Source organism: Typopeltis vanoorti, chromosome 3 (genome assembly GCF_054136105.1).
Source record: "Typopeltis vanoorti isolate ZY-2024b chromosome 3, IOZ_Tvanoo_1.0, whole genome shotgun sequence".
Taxonomy (NCBI): domain Eukaryota; kingdom Metazoa; phylum Arthropoda; class Arachnida; order Uropygi; family Thelyphonidae; genus Typopeltis; species Typopeltis vanoorti.
In genome coordinates this window covers 2,580,577-2,600,633 of record NC_143551.1, presented here as the reverse complement: position 1 = coordinate 2,600,633, position 20,057 = coordinate 2,580,577, and the positions used below count along the sequence as shown (strand labels likewise).

Sequence of the window (20,057 nt, the reverse complement as noted above, 5' to 3'; positions counted from 1 at the left end):
TATTTACTTGCTTACTCTTCATTTTTGCCTCCTTTCAACAATTCTTTCATGTCGTGTCTCACTGCATATTCTTCCCCTTCAAATCATTTGTGCCTGCCAAATCAATCAACTCTTTCACATCTGCTGTCTGCAAATTAACAGCTTCACTGATATCTTTGATTTTTGCAATCTGGAAACATACTTTCATCCCTTTCTCATTAAATACACCTTTTATTATTGATGGAGTAGCTATAATATTCAACATTAAATATGAGGATAATCTTCTTGAATGACAGGCAATATCGAGTAGAGTGATGTGGGCAAATGTCAGAATGGGGAACTGGACAATGAGATTTATTTATCCTTATTGTCACACAGAATGTTCTTCAAAGGAAGAAACAGGGGAATTTTTTTTGAGGCATTAGAGAAAGCAGCTGGAAAAGTTGGTCCTTGTTGGAGATCTAAACAGCAGAGTAGGAAATGATTACAAGACATGCAGAAATGTTTTGGGAAAATTTGAAGAAAAAGGACAAAGCTAATAATAATGGTAAATGCCAACTTTATTCCTGTTCATGGATTAGTTATTACTAACACCATGTTCCAACAGAAAAATGTGCACAAATTCACATGGTGAGAAGACTCAAGAAATCAGAAAAGTCTCATTGACTATATTATAGTTGATAATGATGTTTTTCCACAGGTTCGGAACAAAAGACTATACACAGGATTTGAAATAGGAAGTGAACACTAGTTTTGAGCAGGATAAAATTGAAATTCATATTGAAAAGAAGAGTGTATAAGAAATATTAAAATTAATCAATGTTGAGCAGATTTTAGATGTGAACTGTAGCTGCAATACACAGACATCATTGAAGAAAAAAATAAGATCTTTTAATGAAGAATCAAACCTTGGATATTTATGGGCAAATCCTGAAGAAAACGTTGACTGATTCAATCAGACAGGCATGTGGTGAGGTTGTCTGCAAGGATAGAAAAATCAGAACTCCATGGTTGGACACAGGCAATTAAAGAGGCAGTGAAGGAAAAGAAGAAAGCATATCAAAAGTTCCTGGCAAATAAAGTCAGATTTCGCTCTTAGAGAATACAGAGACAAATGTAAGATTGCTAAACACTATGTAAAACTAGCTAAACAAAAGTCATGGGAGCACTTTGGTAAGAACATAGAAAATAAATATCAAGAAGGTGGCAAGATATTCTTGAGGTTGTTGAAAAAGTTCAGAAATGGAGGAAAGAGTGCTATAAAAGGAATTAGAAATGATAAAGGTGACATGAAAACAGGAGAAAAAGATATCCTTGAAGTATGGAGTAATTACTTTGAAAAACTGCTAAATGAAACAAGCAGTGATGATGGCACAGTGGTAAAAAACACTGACCAGGCATGCAGTCAGGAATACATATCTATACTTGAAGTAGAAAAAGCCATCAAAAGCCAGAAATGTGGAAAGGCAGCAAGAGTAGATGGTATTCGACCAGAAATGCTGAAGTATGGAGGTATGAAAGTCTTATAGTTGCTGCACTGCATAGTTCAGAAGACCTGGACAGAGGGACGAATTCCCAGATGATTTGAGTAGCGCTCTAATAGTACCCATATATAAAAAGGGGAATAAAACAATGTGAGAATTACAGAGGAATTACCTTACTGAATGTTCCTGGTAAGATTTATGCAGGTATACATGAGAAATGGTTAAGAAGGATTGCAGATGGGAAGCTTGCTGAAGATAAGCTGAATTCAGGTTAGATAGTGGCTATCAGAATCAGATTTTCACTATATATATGACAAATAGCTGAGAAATCATGGAAATATGACAAAGATCTGTATTTATGTGTTGTAGATTTAGAAAACGCATGTGACAAGGTGTCAAGAGTAAAGCTCTCCAAAATGCTACAGTTATATGGTATAAATATGACATTATATTGAGCAATACATAGTCTGTGTTTACGCTGATGTCAGCAGTTGCAATTCAAGAAAGTACAGGTGTGCGACAAGGGGCACCACAGCAAGCCTTGGACCCAGTCCAAGGCGTGCTGTGGTACCCATATTGAGTCCAGTGTAGCCCTGGCATTCCACTACCAAGCACTCTACTGCTTGCCGTAGAGTGAGTGTCCATGTTTGGCTCCATGATATGTGTGTGTGTTGGGGGAGGTGAATTAAACTCCTCCTGCAGATGAATAATTTATCATCCTCTTGTTTATCAGGGGGGGGGGGGAGGTCTCTCAACAAGCTTCAACCAGGTTCAGAAACCATAGAATCAACTATAGAAAATCAAAGCAATTAATGAAAAAACAGCAGAATCTGTCACCACCGTTGTTAATGGCACTGTGGTCAGGGTAAAACCTCCTGCAGATATGAATGGAGAAGGTTGGCTAACAGGTCCCTGTAGTGTTCACTGTTCAGTGTTTCCCTTCTGTTATTCATTATGTATATGGATCACGTTATGAAGGAAAGTGGTATTAAACATATCAAAATTGGAGATGTTAATGTCTGCTCTGTGCTTTATGCAGACGATATTATACTTCTAAATAAATCTGCTACAAGTCTGCAAGATTCCCTGACTAAATTAAATAACTGTTGTAATATATATAGTATGGACCTAGGGTGTGCCAGGTAAAAGTTCCCCAGACCATAACACCACCTCCACCAGCCTGTTGAACCCCATCTGTGCAACCAGAGGATAGCACTTTATGCTGTTTATGTCAGATGTGAACCTGGCCATCAGATATGAAGATAGAGTGATGAATCCCATCAGGAAATGGGATTCATCACTCTAGATGACCTTCTTTCATCTGTCAAAGGTCCATTGCTGATGTTCCTAGGCCCATGTGAGCCGTTGTTTGCAATGCCTTGCCATCATCATCATGGGAATTCCTGTTGGTCTCCGAACTGTAGAACTCTAGGCGAAGCAAGGTAGATCACATGGTGCATGTGGAAATGGGGCGAACTGCTCTGCTGTTGTACTGGGTGGTGGCTGTTGTACGTCATTGTTGAGATCAATCGTAACACCAAATGCTCACCTCTAAGGTCAACCACACTTGGGTGACTAATGTGAACCTTCCTGCTGGATGTCTGTTCATGGTTAATCCAGTCCTGTTACACCTTTGATACAGTAGTATGGGAGAAACCAACAAATGTGGCTGTTTCTGAAATACTGGCACTTGCCGTCCGAGCCCCAAATATCTGCCTGCAATCAAATCGGCTTTTGTCGCCACATTTCCCCATTACTGGCAAACGTTTACTGATTACACACAGAGGATTGGTGTGCCCATTTACAGTAGCCGCATGTGACATTGATATCATGTGGTACTTCATTATTGTGTCAAATATGTAAATTGGGAGTGTGTTCCTAATGCAAAGCTAACTCAGTGCATATGCCGGCCTGGTTTGCCGAGTGGTTAGTTTATCCGCTCTCCAGCCGAGAGGCTGTGGATTCGAATCCTGCCGTGGGCATGGATGTTTGTAATTATCTGTGGAAATACTAGTGATGGTGGCAGGTAGTAGATGGCGTTGATGTAGTTGGTGGAGAGTTGTAGAGTAGGTGCCCACCCTCGATGAGTCTTTGGACTCCCTGAAGGTGCTACATAATAATAGTAATAAAATTCCAAACCCTTACGATGCTTTAATTGTCAGAAATATGGTCATTCTTTAATTGCCTGATGTGGCAGTAAAGAACATGAGAATAAAGACTAAGTGCAAAGCACCAAAATGCTCTGTGAGGGAGACCACCATTGTCAATTGGGAACCAAACCTGTATGTGGATCCTGCCTTCTCACACCTGATTGATATGATTTACTTGCCATCTCTTTTGATAAAATTAAGGGGACAATTCAGTATTGTCTAAAAGACTCATTCCTGAGGGCATGATGAAGATAGTCATGCTACATGAAAATACACTAATAAAAAAGATAATGGAAAGTGCATCACAGGGGAGAGGATCAAAGACACCTTGAGATCCTGTAATAGATGGACCATCTTTGGATGGCATTGATACCTCTGCTCCTCCTGAAGAAGATAAAATAATACGTGTATCTAGTGCTCTAGAACAGTGGTCTCCAAAGTGTGGCACACATACCCCCTTGGGTACGCGAGTCGATTATTGGAGGTACGTCAAAAAAAGTTTTATATTGATAGGAAAAAAATTAAGTAATTAATTAAAAATAAAGAATATTACTTTCTTTCATCAATTAAACATATATCTAATATAGACAAAGACGTTATAAAGATCCTGTAAACTTAAATTTGTGAGTAGCGCACATCGGGCGACTTTGCACACATAATCGTCCGTGGACGATTTTGTGTGCTAAATTGCATTCGTGGACCAAATTGCTATACTTGGACTTCAGTCCGAGTATAGCAATTTAGTAAACACAGCAAATGATGCACTCATACCGTTTGGTTCTACTTATTTATGTGAGGTATCATTTTCTGCAATGACAGGTATTAAAACCAAATATCGAAATAAATTAAACTTAGAACCAGACCTTCGTATCGCAGTATCAGAAGCCATCAAACCAGAATTTCAAGAAATTATGAAAGAAATGCAAGGCCATTATTCACATTAAATATTGTAATAAATATATTTGTAAGCTGTTAATAATAAAAATAATGTGTAAAAATATCCAGTGTTTTTAATTATTATATGATACAAGGCATATTTCCTCTTTATAATACTTATTACAATAGATTTTTGCTCAATCAACTGGGGGTACGTGATCAAAAAAGTTTGGAGACCACTGCTCTAGAAGGAGTAGAATATTATGATGATGTCTTAGATATTTTTCCTGACGAAGAAGAAATTATGGATACCGGCTGTCCTCAATTTGCAATAAGGAAAAAAATCCAAGCCTAATGAAACAAAACTACTTAATACAGAAAGCCAGATAATACCACTAAAAAGAAATAATAAAAACATACATAAGCAAAGTGGATATTAGATCTAGCATTATTTCAAAACCAAATGTAGAAACTATGAAAGTTTCGTAAGTTGACCAGAGAGCTTGCAGTACATTCCTCGGCATCCCTGAGTTTCCTTAGTGTGGACTACTTAAAAGGCATTGGTGCTGCCCAAGTATCTATATATTTGCCTTTTATTAGTCTATTTTGATAAGATTTCCTGCAATCTAATTATTGTGGGTTCTTTTTTTGAAATAGTGATGCGTAGAATCCTACTGCATGTAGTGGCCAGTGAATGTAGAATTGTAGTAAATGGACATAGTTCACCATATGAAGAATGGGAGAGCAAGATGTCTAAGAAGATCATCGTTCTTTTCTACTTTTGAATCAGTAGGCTTTTTATTTTTGTTAGAAAAGGTTGGTTAGGTATCTTCGAATCGGTGCTGGATGGCAAAGATGTCATCCACATAGTGTACTCAAAACAGTGGCTCGGGTTGTATGTGGGAGAATAGTTTCTTCTAAGTGTTCAAGGTAAAAATTGGCTAGATCTGGTCAATTACCCATTAAAATATTTCAATTTTTGTAGGATTTATTTGGTAGATAAAATACCTAGGATGGATGATGAAGTCTAATAATTTGACAGAGTATCGTGAAGAGTATCATCAAAACGGACATGTGTAAACATGGATTCGACATCATAGCTGACCTTGATATCATTGAGTGAAGTGATAAGTTTTTCAGAAAATGTAGTTTTTATTTATTTATTTATTTTTTTATTTTTTTTTTTTTATGAATCAGCTGGAGTTGTAAATTTGAGAGCTGTTCAGTAAGTTGAGGAATTGATGCAATTCATGGTGAGACAATGGGGAAAGTCTTGTTTTTGGATCTTGGTGTGTGTGTGTGTAGGGAGTTGCCTGAGCAAAATGTATCTTTAATTTTTCAATTTTTTAATCAAGATGAGCAACTTCATCAAGTTACAAGTTTTGTTTCTTATCTGGTTAGTGGAATTGTGGTCAATTTCCTGATATGTATTTCTGTCATATGGAAAAGGGTTGGTGGCCTTTCCTTTGTCAGCTTTGATAATGGTCACATTGTTGGTGCATCTTATCGATTATGACCTATTTTATTTTTATTTTATTTAATCTCCATCACAAGTTATATTGAATGGTACTTCTAATTCATCTACTAATTCCATCCTTTCAATTGGTTTTTTTGTTGATGGTGCCTATCTTCAATTCTTTTGATGTTGGGTTTGCATTTTTTCCAGTTACTGAATTCTCTGTTCATCCCAGTTCCTTTAGAACACTTTAGAGTATCCTTTAACTGGTGATGTCCCAATATTAGCATGACTTCTCATGTATGCAGACTGTGGAACAGACCATGAATTGTTAGTGACTACAATGCATGTTAAATTACGGAAACTGAAAACAACACTAATGTCGATCAGATATGATCTTGGAAACATACCAGCTGAATACAATATTAGTATACAGAACAGATTCGACAAACTAAATTGGTGTGAAAGAGAACCAGATGAACTATGGGAAATGATTAAAGATATAATTAAAACAGAAGCAAATAAAAATATTCCAACAGTTTGTAAGAAGAAAAAGTTTAATTGGCTGTCAGAAGATGCCATGAAAACTGCCCAGGAAAGGATGAAAATGAAGGCCACAGGAAGTACGAATTTGAATGCAGAGTTTCAACGACAAGCCAGAAGCAACAAGGAAAAAAAAACGAGGAATGCAACAGGGAAGTTTAGTGCCAAGGGGACAATATTGAAAAGTAAACACAAAGGATATTTTACAGAAGCCCTTTACAGAAAGGACTCCAAAATTACTGACAAATTTCAAGAGCAGGATTATACACAGGAGCCAGTACCACTGGTGAGTGAAGTGAGGTGGGCACTGCAACACCTATCCAGTAAGAAAGCACCAGGAGGGGATGAATACCTATTGAGCTGCTCAAAGCCCTGTGAGAAGAGGCAGTTGAAATTTTAACAGCTCTATGTCAGCTAATTTGGATCACAATTACTTGGCCTAGGGAATGGAAAAAAATCAGTTTATATACTTTTACTGAAGAAAAGCGATGCAAGAGAGAGCAAAAATTACATAACTATAGCACTGATTTCTCATGCAAGTAAAGTCTTACTTAAGATCATTCAGAAAAGACTGGAACCATTCATGAAGAGTGAAATGCCAGATGAACAAGCAGAATTTCAAAAAGGCAGAGAAACAAGAGATCAGATTGCCAATGTGAGATGGATAAATAGAAAAAAATAGAATATCAAAAGAATGTCTACCTTTGTTTCCTTGTCTATAGTAAGGCTTTTGACTCTGTAGATCGTGTGAAACTGTGGAATGTGTTGAGAACCATGGTAGTCCTAGAGCATTTCATTATCCTTCTGAGGAATCTTTATTATGAGCAAGAAGCTACTGTCCAAACAGATCTTGAAGAAACTGAGTATTTCACAGTAGGTAAAGGGGTGCGACAAGGATGTGTTTTATCTCCGTACCTGTTTAAACTTGTACAGTGAATACATTTTAAGAATGGCAGGGCTGGAGGAGTCTTAAGTTGGAATTAAAATTGGTGGAAGAAATATTAATAATTTGAGATATGCAGATTTTGAAGTAGATGGGAAGAAAATGGAAGTAGTTAACAATTTTATCTCCTAGGATCCCAAATTGATAAAGATGGTTATTGTTCTGAAGAAGTACTTTCTTTCTGAGTAATTATTACTTGGAAAGAAAACAATGACAAATTTAAGCAAGATCTTTAAAGATATGAGTGTGTACAGAGGATTTGAAATTGGAAGTGACCATTACTTAGTACTAAGCAGGATAAAAATGGATATCACACTCGACTATACAAACATTATTAAAGAAAAAATGAAAACAATTGAAAACAAGAACCTTGCTAGCAGAATGCAAAGAAGATTTGGAGGAACTTATTATGAAAGTTAAAGAAGAAAGTGCTAAATAAATATGGCCTTAAACTTAACCTCAAAAAGACAAAAGTTATGGCAACATGTGAACCTAATGATTTTGAAGTAGATGGGGAGAAAATGGAAGTAGTTAACAATTTTATCTCCTAGGATCCCAAGTTGATAAAGATGGTTATTGTACTGAAGAAGTACTTTCTTTCTGAGTAATTATTACTTGGAAAGAAACAATGACAAATTTAAGCAAGATCTTTAAAGATAAAGATATTAGTCTCGCAACAAAAATCAGAATTGTGAAAGCAGTGGTATTCCCTATGGTACTGTATGAATGTGAAAGTTGGACCCAGAGAAAGATTGAAAGAAGGAAGATAGATGCATTTGAATTATGGGTTTGGAGACACTTACTAAGAATACCATGGACTGCAAAGCAAACCAATAAAATCAGTGATAGACAGAATAAAGCCAGATTGCTCCCTCTAACCTATGATCATCAAGCAAAAATTGTCATACTTTGGACATATTATGCAAGCAATGATAGTCTGGAGAAGATAATAATGATGCTTGCTAAAGGTGGAAGCAGGAGAAGAGGAAGACCAAGAATTAGATGGGTGGATGGAGTTAAAGAAGCAACTGGAATGCACTTGGGAATTCTGAAAGATATGGTCAGGGATGGATCTGAATGGGGAGTGTATGTTCATAGAATCACCAGGAGCCGAAAACGACTCGATGGAACATAACATAACATACACATGTATGCTATAATTTGTTTTTGTTTAAGTGAAATAGAGTACAGTTTGGTTGGCTAAGTTCCAAGATGACACATGGACATTAGTCAAAAGCACTAATTCCTCAGCATTCCTTTGAGAAGGCTATCTTATCTTTTTTTTTTTTTTTTTTAGTCCAGATTTCTATTAAGCAACCCTTCCAATTTATGTGTATTTTGTAATATATTTTAATTTCTCATTATCAGTATCTTTACATTATATTAAGGGTTCTCTACAAGAACAGTATATTTGTGTTAGGAATGTTTGATCCTTGAGTACCAATTTAATATGCATAAATTGCTTTGGTTTAGGTTTCAAGGGCAGTGAACCTTGCAAAATTATCTACAGCATCACTTGGAAGATTCGAGCAGTCCCTACCCAAGGAAAAACTAGCTAGGAGAATGCAAAAGAAGAGAAAGGTATGTTTTTTTTTTCTTCTGCTTTAAAAGATGGTATTGTAAGAAATCAAGATAAAAACCAAGAAATTAGCAAAGAAATATGATATAGGCATAATTTCATACTGATCAGTGTTAGTTATGAAAATATTCCCAGTTTTCTAAATATGTATAAATTACGAGTATTTAATAATCTGTTTTACACAAGAGGAAACGTAAGAGAAAGATTGAAGTCAGCTAAATTAGACTGAGTACAACATCTAAAAAAGGGCAAAGCTAATAATAATGGAAAGTATATACTGAACTTCTGCTCATGACAGACTAGTCATTCTAATAACATGTTTCAACATAAAGATATACACTAATTCATGGAGAGAAGACAAAAGAAATAAGAAAATCCTCATTGACTATGGCATTGTTGATAGCAATATCATTATTCTGATACAGGATATGAGTGTGTACAGAGGATTTGAAATTGGAAGTGACCATTACTTAGTAGGATAAAAATGGATATCACATTGAAAAGAACAGTATGTAAGAAAGTTTTAAAAAGAATTAGAGTTGAAAAGCTTTTACAGGTAAATTATAGACTCGACTATACAAACATTATTAAAGAAAAAATGAAAACAATTGAAAACAAGAACTAAATCTTGGCTTCTCAGTAGCAAACTCTGAAGAAGACATTGGTTGATTCAGCTAGGGAGGTATGTAGTGAAGTTGTTTGTAAGGACAAAAAAATAAGAACACTATGGTGGACACAGGAAATTAAAGAAGCAGTCTTTTAAAACTTTCAGTGACAGAACTTTACTAGTAAATTTTCAAGAGGAATGCAAAGAGGATTACACATCAGTAGTTGAGATAGAAAAGGCTGTCAAAAACTCAAAATATGGAAAGGCATTGGGAGTAGATGATATTCAACCAGAAATGCTGAAGCATGGAGGTATAAACGTTTTGCATTGGCTACACAGCCTAATTCAGAAGACCTGGTCAGAAGGTTGAATTCTCAATGATTGGAGTAGAGTTCTCTCGTAGTATCCATCTATAAAAAAAAAAAAAGAAAAAAAAAAGGAATAAATCTGAGAGTGAGAATTACAGAGAATCTTCTACTAAGTCTTCCAGATAAACTTTATGCAAGCATACTTGAAAAGAGGTTTAGAAAGATTGTGGAAGAGAAACTTGGAGAAGAACAAGCTGGGTTCAGGCAAAATACAGGTTGTCAAAATCACATTGTCACTTTAAGACAAATTAATTGAGAAATTATGGGAATATGACAAGGATTTCTACTTAAGCTTTACTTAAGATTAGGAAAAGACATATGACAAGGTGCCCAGAGAAAACCTTTTCAAACCACTTCAGTTGTATGAGGTGAATGGAACATTATACAGAGCAATGCATAGTCTAAATTTAAGTTATCAGTCAGCAGTTTGAATTGAAGGAAAATCAGGGGGGTAAGACAAGGATGCGCATTACCTCCACTCTTATTCATCATCTATATGGATCACGTTATGAAAGTAGTATTATGTTTGATATTAGAATTGGAGATGTCAAACTTAGCTCTTTGCTTTATGCAGATGATGTACTCCTAAACACATCTAGTGCAAGTCTCCAGGATTCTCCTTTCTTTCATGCTTACACGGTGATCAGAACACATTATGGAAAATTATGGAGACAACTACCATGTTAGAGCAAAACTTTAGTTTAATATAGACCAAAATGAACACTCGATGTTTCGACTTGCATATCAAGGTCGTCATCTGGAGCATACACATATATATGCAGAAACAAGCTGCACTACAATCTACATGGTTTGTTAAAGTTATTGATCAACCATTACAACAATTATTGGCCTGACTTCTGGTGGGCAAAAAAAAAAAAACTTGACTACATCAAAGCTAGAGTCCTATTATTATTATTATCTATTAGTCTATTAGGTTACAAAATTAAATTGGGCTGGAGAGTAACATGTTTATATATATATATATATAAACATGTTTTATTGGAAACATGGAATAGTTTCCAATAAAAGCTAAAAGTTGCATAAAGTCCTAAAGTATGATAGATACTAAGTAGGCTGAATAAGTGCCATCCAAATTCTTGGAATTTTTATGCCACCATTATTGTTGAGATTAGGGTGGTTAATCAGAATTTCACAGGCTTCTTTAAATTTTCTTTCATACCAGGTTTTTGTATGATGTAAAGAGCGGGTACTTTTCCAATCAATTTGGTGTAGGGTGTTGAGAGCATGACCTGAGAAGCCTGCTTCACCAAAATTGTTATATTTAATGTGTCTTTTGTGTTCTTTTTTACATATACGGATTGCACGTCCAGTTTCACAATATAAGATAAGTTACAGGTGCAGTAGATGCAATAAACTCCAGGATGTGCCAATGAGAGGAGAGGATCCTTAGAGGAGTTGAATATGTTTTTTTAATTTTATAGGTGGTTTAAAAGTGGCATTGAAATTATAATGGTATAGAATTCTATTGATTTTTTCTGATAACCCTTTAATGTATGGGATCGCTACGGTTTTACTGTAATCTATATTCTTCTTTGATGAAGTTTTATGAAGAACTTTATTAATAGTATTTTTGTTATAGCCATTATTTTTAATGGTGTTGCTAATAATCTTTAATTCTTGTTTAAGAGCATGTTGATTAGAGCAAATTGTTAGAGCTCTGTTTTTAAGGGTGTTAATGACTCCAAATTTTTGCGATGGATGGTGGTATAAGTTAGCATATATATATTGGCCAGTATGTGTCGGTTTGCGGTAAACTGTGAAGGATAGACTGCTTGAGGGAAGACGTATGACCAGTATATCCAGAAACGGGAGCAAGTTCAGATTTTCAATTTCGATATAAGTTGTATGTGTTCATGTTGTTTGAAACAACTGCGAAATTTGAATGCCATTCATATGAATCCAACCAATCAGGATATCTCTTCTCCGGTACACAACTCCAACAGTGAACAACAAACAAGTGAGACAAGGAGCTACCAACCACCTACAAGCAATAGTCATGTGATTAACTTATCAAGCCACATTAAATAACGGTCAACTTGCATTACTTGATAAAAGCCTTAACTTCGCAGTAGCACCTAGAACTGTTAATAAACTGGATTTTATATACCACATAGAAAGAGGTATTAAGTCTCTTCCTATTAATATAGCTGATAAAATTCGGTTAGAAACCAGCAATGTCCTGAATAAAAAGAAAACTTTATATAGCAATCTTACAAAAACAGAACTAACAACAAGCAAGTCATTAAAAGCTAATCAAGATATAATTATAACAAAATCGGACAAAGGTAATGCCACTGTCGTCCTTGACAATCAACTTACATCCATCAGATGAATCAACTAGTCTCCGATAACAGCACTTATCAGCTTGTAAACTATAATCCAACTAACAGAATAAAGAAAAAAAAAACTGAGAAATTATTTAAGTCCGTCACTTCTTGGCTGTCAGGCACTGTTAAAAAAACTTATACCCCATTACACCCATTCTCTCAGAATATATGGTGTTCCTAAGGAACAGAAATAAAACGTTCTGCTTCGGCCAATAGTTGAAGGAATAGACAGCCCTAATTATCACCTAACCAAGAAATTAGCGTCAACACTCAAGGAGTTGGTAGGCCATTCCCCCCTTCTATATAAAAAACACACAACACTTTATAAACAAAATTAAAAACATAACACTCGACAAAGATGATTTATTAGTCAGTTTTGACGTTTCTGCCCTTTTCGCAAATGTCCCAATCAGTGACACAATTCTTCTTCTACAGAACAAATTTCTGCCGACATTACGGCCCTCTTTGCCCACGTACTACGTTCTGGTTACTTCGTGTGGCAAAATAAATTTTACCTACAAAAAGAAGGTACAGCCGTGGGCTCACCGCTATCCCCCCAATTGCTAACTCTTATATGGAAGCTTTTGAGCAAAATGCTCTTGATTCCTTTACTCTAAAACCTACAGTGTGGCTTAGATACATTGACGATATTTTCGTTATCTGGCCACACGGTCGACAAATGTTGAACACATTCCTTAGCCACCTGAACAAACAACATGAATGCATACAATTTACTACCAAATTGAAAATCAGAACTTGCTCCCATTCCTGGACACACTGGTCATGCATCTTCCCTCGGGCAGTCTATCCTTCACGGTTTACCACAAACCTACACATCCTATCCCTCTCGTCCGTACTAGGACAGGTTGAGTCTCCTCCTAATGAGAGGTTACTGGCATATTAATGCAGCTGGTTCGCCACTCCTCTGCTGCATCCCCTAAGGTAATATTCATGCCTGTAATCTGTGTGTGTTCACAGGGTCGGTTTGCCTGCTTGCGGGGTGATAAACTCCAGATAAACTGGGGAGAAAAACCCTGCTGTCCATGCCCAAAACCAGCTAACTTGGCTATGGCTGAGGAAGTCCCTTTAGCTCCTCACGTCGTCGATGGGAATTGGACCTAGGACACTCCTTCCCCAGGCATATGGTTGCGAAGTGCATAGCCACTATGCTAACTGCACGAATAATCGACACATGAAAGAAAATTTAAAGAAGCCTGTGAAATTCTGATTAACCACCCTAATCTCAACAATAATGGTGGCATAAAAATTCCAAGAATTTGGATGGCACATATTCAGCTTACTTAATATTTAGCATACTTCAGGACTTTAAGCAATTTTCAGCTTTTATTGGAAACTATTCCATACCAATTGGCTGAAATTTATATGTATGATCACAGTTTATATATATAAAGATGTTGCTCTCCAACTCAATTTAATTTTGTAACCTAATAGATAATAATAATAATAGGACACTAGCTTTGATGTAGTAAAGGTGTTTTTTTTTTCTCCACCAGAGGTCAGGCCCATAATTGTTGTAATGGTTAGTCATTAACTTTAGCAAACCATGTAGATTGTACCGTGTGGAAAGGCTTATGTGTTCGTCACACATGTTGAATTGGATTTTAACAGTATTGATGCGAACACAGATTGATAAGAAAATAACTATTTATTAACTTAAAAGCTAATATTTCTCTGGTATTATATCCAGCATCTTCAGAGCACACAAACAAAGTTTGTTACAATAGTGAGACAACCACAATCCGGTGTTACAGTGGGACTAGTATAAGTAATTGCAGCATGCAATACAAGACTCAAGTCCTAATTAGGCATCATCTAATTTAAAAAAACAGTGGTCCAAAGTTTTGAAAAAAAAAAAAAAATTAATTTGGTCTTAGGACTGTCTCCCAAATCTTTGGTAGATTTATACAGCCATACTTTTTGAGGTTTGGAGTATTTTTTAAGGCTTCTGTTGATTCCAGGAACAACCTCTCTGACTTGTAGAAGCTTCTGTGCAGTACTTTTGTTTTTTTTTTCCAATTGATCCTGTGTGCAGGGGTATCTAAAGCATGGTCTGCCAGTCCTGACTTGTCATGGCGAAAGTATCCGATATATTTTTTGTGTTTACTGAGGCAGATGGCCACAGTTCTTCCTGTCTGTCCCTAGTAAGCTCAATGACATGAACAGGGCACTTCATAGGCTCCTGGATGTGATAAAGGAGGAAATCTGTCCTTAGGTGAACGGATGAGAGTTGCCAATTTCACATAAGGTTTAAATACGGTGCGTAGTTAGTGTTTGTTAAGCACCCTAGATATCTTTTCAGATGTGCCTTTAATTTATGGGATGGTGATAGTTTTGTTGTAGTCTTCTGTGGTAGATAGTGGGGGGGATTTTTGGCTAGCATTTAGTATTTTATCTATATTACGGGGGCTATAGCCATTGGTCAAGAAAGGTGTGATGCAGGTGAGAAAATTCTGCATTGAGAGCAATGTTGTTGGAAGAAATTACTCTAGGGCTATGGGTTAGTGTTTTTCAGATACCATATTTTTGAGAGGGGTGTTGGTGTGATTGTTTGTGTAAATATCTCCCTGTATGTGTGGGTTTTCTATAATCCGAGAATGACAAGGAACCTTCTGGAAGACGTGTGTCCAGGAAGGACAGGCAGTCATTGGCTTCTAGTTCCATTGTAAAGTGGATTTTAGGGTGTTGGCTATTTAGATGCACTAAAAATGTATTCAGTGTGTCTAGGCCATGTGGCCAAATAGCAAACACATCATCAACATAGCATAGCCAGAGACTAGGTTTGAGAGAGTCTGTGTTGATAGCTAACTTTTTCAGATGTTCTATGTAGAATTTGGCTAAGGGGGGGGGGGGGATCCTATAGCTGTCCCATCTAATTGTTTGTATATTTTCCCTTTCCATGTAAAATAACCTGCCTGTACTGTGAATTTAAATAGTTGAAATATATCAGGGGGAAATTGTGAATTTAGTAAGTTGAGTGTTTCAGTTAATGGTACATTCGTGAATAATGAGGTGATATCAAAACTCACCATTAAGTCTGAACTATTTAATGTGTGGTTTTCTAAAATACTTTTTAGGCGAGTAGAATTTTTAACAAAAGAGGGAGAATTGTTTGTGCAAGTGTCTAGTAGTTTGGCTAAATGTTTAGCTAGTTTTTATGTAGGACTGTTTATACTATCTAGAATAGGGCATAAAAGTGTACCTTGTTTGTGAATTTTTGGAGCTCCATATATCCTGGGTGTTTTAACGTGAAAGGGTTTGAGTTTGTTGACTGTTTCTTTTGGAAACAGGAAGTGACTTGGTTTAATAACTTGCATACCTTATTCTTTTGTGAGTTGGTGGGATCTCGATCTATAATTTGATATGTTGACTGGTCTTGGAGAAGTGCGTGCATTTTGCTTCCATATTCTGTTGTATCCATCACTATAGTTGCATTTCCTTTGTCTGATTTGGTTATGGTAATGTGGTTATTATTGCGTAGCTCTTTTAGAGCCATTATTTCTTTATGTGGGATATTATTTTTGGGAGGCTTAGAATGGATTAGGATATTGGCTACATCTAACCGAATATTATTGGCTATTGCTGGAGGCAGGTCATATATCCCACGTTTAAAGGAAGCCATTATTTCGGCTTTTGTAACATCTTTAGGAGTAACGGCAAAATTGTGTCCCCAACTTAATGCACTCCTGGCTTCTTTGGTTACCGATGATAAGTTCACCATGACGCCATCTTGATGTAATTGCGGTTGCTGCGTAGCATTGCATTGCTGGAGGATTTCAAATTTCTTCTGGTGCTGGTTTTTAACTTTGGCGAATTCTTTGTTGGCTGTAGAGTCAGAAATGCTATCCAGGATATCCCATAGCTCCGGGTTCAAAATTTTAGATAGTATATCACATAGTGCACTGATGGAAGAATTTATTTTTGAAAGTTCTCGGCAAGTAGCGTATAACTGTTGCCGTAATAGTGCTAAACTCTCTCTCTCGTTTATAAATACGTTGGGCTTTGGCGGAGTGAAACTTGTTCTTAATTTTTATACAGTTTGGTATTAAATTGGTATCTCGGCACCTTTTTAAGAAGACTAACCTGTTCAGTTGCCGTGCCAATTTCACAGTGTATACTTAATCATATAGTCCTTACATAGTAACCTGAGCATCCCTTGGAGATGTTCAGGTTACTATGAACATGAGACAACTGTTCTGCTGTTCATTCCTCTCCCATTTTGTTTAAGTTACCATACTACTAGAGATTAGTAACTAAATATTTCAAAGAAACTTAAAAATTACATTAAAAAAATTTAACCTTTGTTTTCCTTAAATGCTCATAGCATATTCTCTTGTTTTAAACATTTTCAACCATCTTTTTTTTATGTATTCTACATATTTATTTCATAATGGTCAACATATATAGAGAATAATAGAATTTATCTGCTGTGTATTTCATCCTTTAAAAAAATCATCACAGACAGGAGATAAGATGGTTGAAAATGTTTAAAACAAGAGAATATGTTATGAGCATTTAAGGAAAACAAAGGTTAAATTTTTTTTTATGTAATTCAAAAAAAGTAACCAGTTTCTCTTCAATTACAAAATTACTCTCTTTTCTTTTCAGACAAATTATGGAGACTACAACTGTGTTAGAAATAATTACTTTAATTTCCCGACGTTTTGACCGTCATATTAAGGTCATCATCTGGAGTACACACACACATGCACACATATATATAACAGTCATACCCCGAAGTTATGTGGTAGGTGGGACCAACAAAAAGCGCGTAAGTCAAATTCACTCTGGGTATAATTTTGCATGTAATTTATATATACAAACATACGATTGGGACCAAAGGTTTACAAAAAACACTTATATTAATTAAGAAATATAATCATAATTGTAATTTTTCGTACATAAAAAAAAAAGAAAGTTATTTCGATGTCAATGGTTTCATAAAATCTAATAGATTCGTCTGGCGGCATAATGTCCTTTTCTTGTCACGCAAAATTTCTTCATAGCAAGCTAATGATTTTTTTATTCCTTGCCTTGTGGCTACTTTCATTCCTCGTTAGAATCTATATCCTCCAAAATCTGTAAACCTTTCTTTTATGATTATTCTTACTGTGGATTCCTGTAGATCGAACTTCTTTGCTAGCTCACAAATTTTCATTCCGCCTTCAAAATCCTTAATGATGTTGAGTTTTGCTTCCAAAGTCAATGTTTTTCTTTTCTTGCTAGCTGTAGAAGAATCAGACTCTTGCTTCTTTTGGACGACATTATTGTTTTTTATGTGATAAAATTTTTATCAAGAATATAACATTAAACAATCGCAAGGTTTGTAGACTCTAAAAATCGTGTATGAATGGAGACCACACGAAACACGTCAGTGCTTGTTCACAGCATGTGCGACACTGGCGAATATAGCTGGTGCTGGAAAGGTATGAGTAGTGGTGAGGTGTGAAGTGGGATGGGAATACGTACATATAAGAAATTGCATAACTCCGGATTCGCGTAAGTCGGGATATGACTGTATATATATATTTACACACACAGAGAGAGAGAGAGAGAGAGAAGCTATATTACATTTCAAGCAGTATGCCAAAGCTCAATGATTTGATCAATTGTTATTCCACTGGCCTGAACTCTAGTGGAAAAAAAAAACGTCAAAACTACATCAACTATATTCTATTTATAACATCGGAGAACAAATTCAGATAGAAAGTTTTATTACATCAAAAGTGATGTCCTAATTTAACATGAGGGTTGTTATATAAGAGTTAAGAAAGTAGAGTTACTTACAGTCCTATTTATAATTAACTCTTAGTTGGAAAGGTTATGTGGGTAGAATATATGCCTTCCATATTCTAGGGGTTTTTACACCATCATTATGTTAAGATTAGGATGGTTGATAAGAATTTCATAAGTCTCCTTAAATGTATGCTCTTTCCACGTGTTGGTATGAATTAAACAACAGGTGCCTTTCCAGTCAATTCTGTGTAAAGTATTCAGGGCATTATCTGAAAGGCCGGATTTAATATAGTTATTAAATTTAATGTGCTGTTTATGTTCCTTTTTTTCAGATAGGAATTGTGCGTACTGTTTCACCTATATAAGACAAATTACAGGTGCAACGAATACAATATATTCTAGAGTGGGCCAGTTCAGGAAGTGGATCCTTGGCTGAATTGAATAAGTTCTTTAATTTTGCAGGAGTTTTAAAGTATTCTTTGTAGTATTCTGTTTATTTTATCTGATATCCCTTTAATGTAGTTTTTTTTTTTTTTTTTTTCACTAAAGTTCAGGCCAGTAGAATAACAGTAGAACAAATCATTGTCTCTCTGTATATATGTGTGTCTCTCCAGATGATGACCTTAATATGAAGGTTGAAATGTTGAGAAATTAAAGTAATTACTTCTATCACAGTTGTGGTTTCTATAGTTTGTATGAAATGAATGCTGATTACCATGTAACACAAAAGGAAAAACTTTCTTTGTGAATTACACCTGCGTGGAATTTTAAGAGAAGGTTTGACAGCTGGTGTGGGTGATGTGTGGCCTTCCTCGATTAGTATTTGACTCCCTTGAAGTATCTTATGATGATGATGAGTCTCCATAGCCCACTCAGTATTATCATGCCCTTTAGTTGGAAAAACCTGGATTCAAATCCCATCTGAGACAGAAAATCTTCAGTTTTCCTTTTGGAAACTTATGTTTTTCATCATGCAAAACAGAAAACTAACCAGAAGAATAAACAGATTACAGACATGCAGACAATACTGATAGTATTAACCGTCCTGTCATAAGCATTATCATGTTTCAAAGAAGTCCAGTTACTTGGCTGTGACAGGCCATTGAGTGAAACATAATAAATGGAAGGTGCAATGGGATCTGCCATTGATACTATCTGTAATCTCTAGTCTGACAGATCCATAATATAACTTTGGTTTTAAGTCTTATACATAGCTGGTTAAATATTCTGACTAAATTTTCTCTTCTTATTCTATATAAATTTATTTGGGTGATTTTTCACCATGCCAGCTTTGCTTATTTTGTTGTCTGATTTTTTTGTAATCAGTATAAGTACTATAAACTCAAAGAGCTATCGTGCTTGTCTAGAGCAGGCTTTTACAAATATCCATGCCCAAAGTGGGATTTTAAAACCCACAACCTGTTAGTTGGAGAGCATGTATGCTATCCCCTCAACCAAACTGACAAATTAGTTTGGTCGAGGCTGGCAAGTTAGCTTGCCATCTTTACTAAAAAGTGTGCATAAATAGCTTAAATATTTTAAGCTATTTATGCAACCTTGTTCTATTGAACCTCCATCAACAGTGCACTGATGTTTATCATGTTCTGGCCTATTTCCATAGTTTTTACCATATTATTTTGAGATTCCACTCTTACAGTCCGACTGGAATTATCCTCATAGGAAACTAAAACAGAAGGCCTTGATGACCAGACAAGGCAGGAAGCAGGTCAAAGAAATTTAGATCAGAGATGGTAAGGTAGACTTTTGAATTCCTATTTTCAGTTATAGAAGAGTGTGATCCCTAAGAAAGTATTTTAATGGACTAAAATTAAGGAACTGTAAGAATAGCCTATGACTTAGTATGGGCCAAGATTGTGCTAAGATTTGCTTGCCATACAAGGCCAAGAATATCTCTGAACGAGCTAAACTTAATGTATGGAGTGTGTTATTGTGTTAATTTATGGCCACGT

General features: G+C 35.8%; 1 protein-coding gene across 1 annotated transcript in view; it reads left to right on the top strand.

The window, feature by feature from the left end:
• Window positions 1–20,057, top strand: part of LOC150107865 (ribosome biogenesis regulatory protein homolog) — a 285,588-nt gene that overhangs the window by 207,175 nt on the left and 58,356 nt on the right. Inside the window, exon 9 of the mRNA XM_090415397.1 lies at window positions 8,905–9,012. Within this exon, the coding sequence (XP_090271523.1) occupies window positions 8,905–9,012 (108 nt within the window). The remainder of the gene's footprint in view (window positions 1–8,904; window positions 9,013–20,057) is intronic.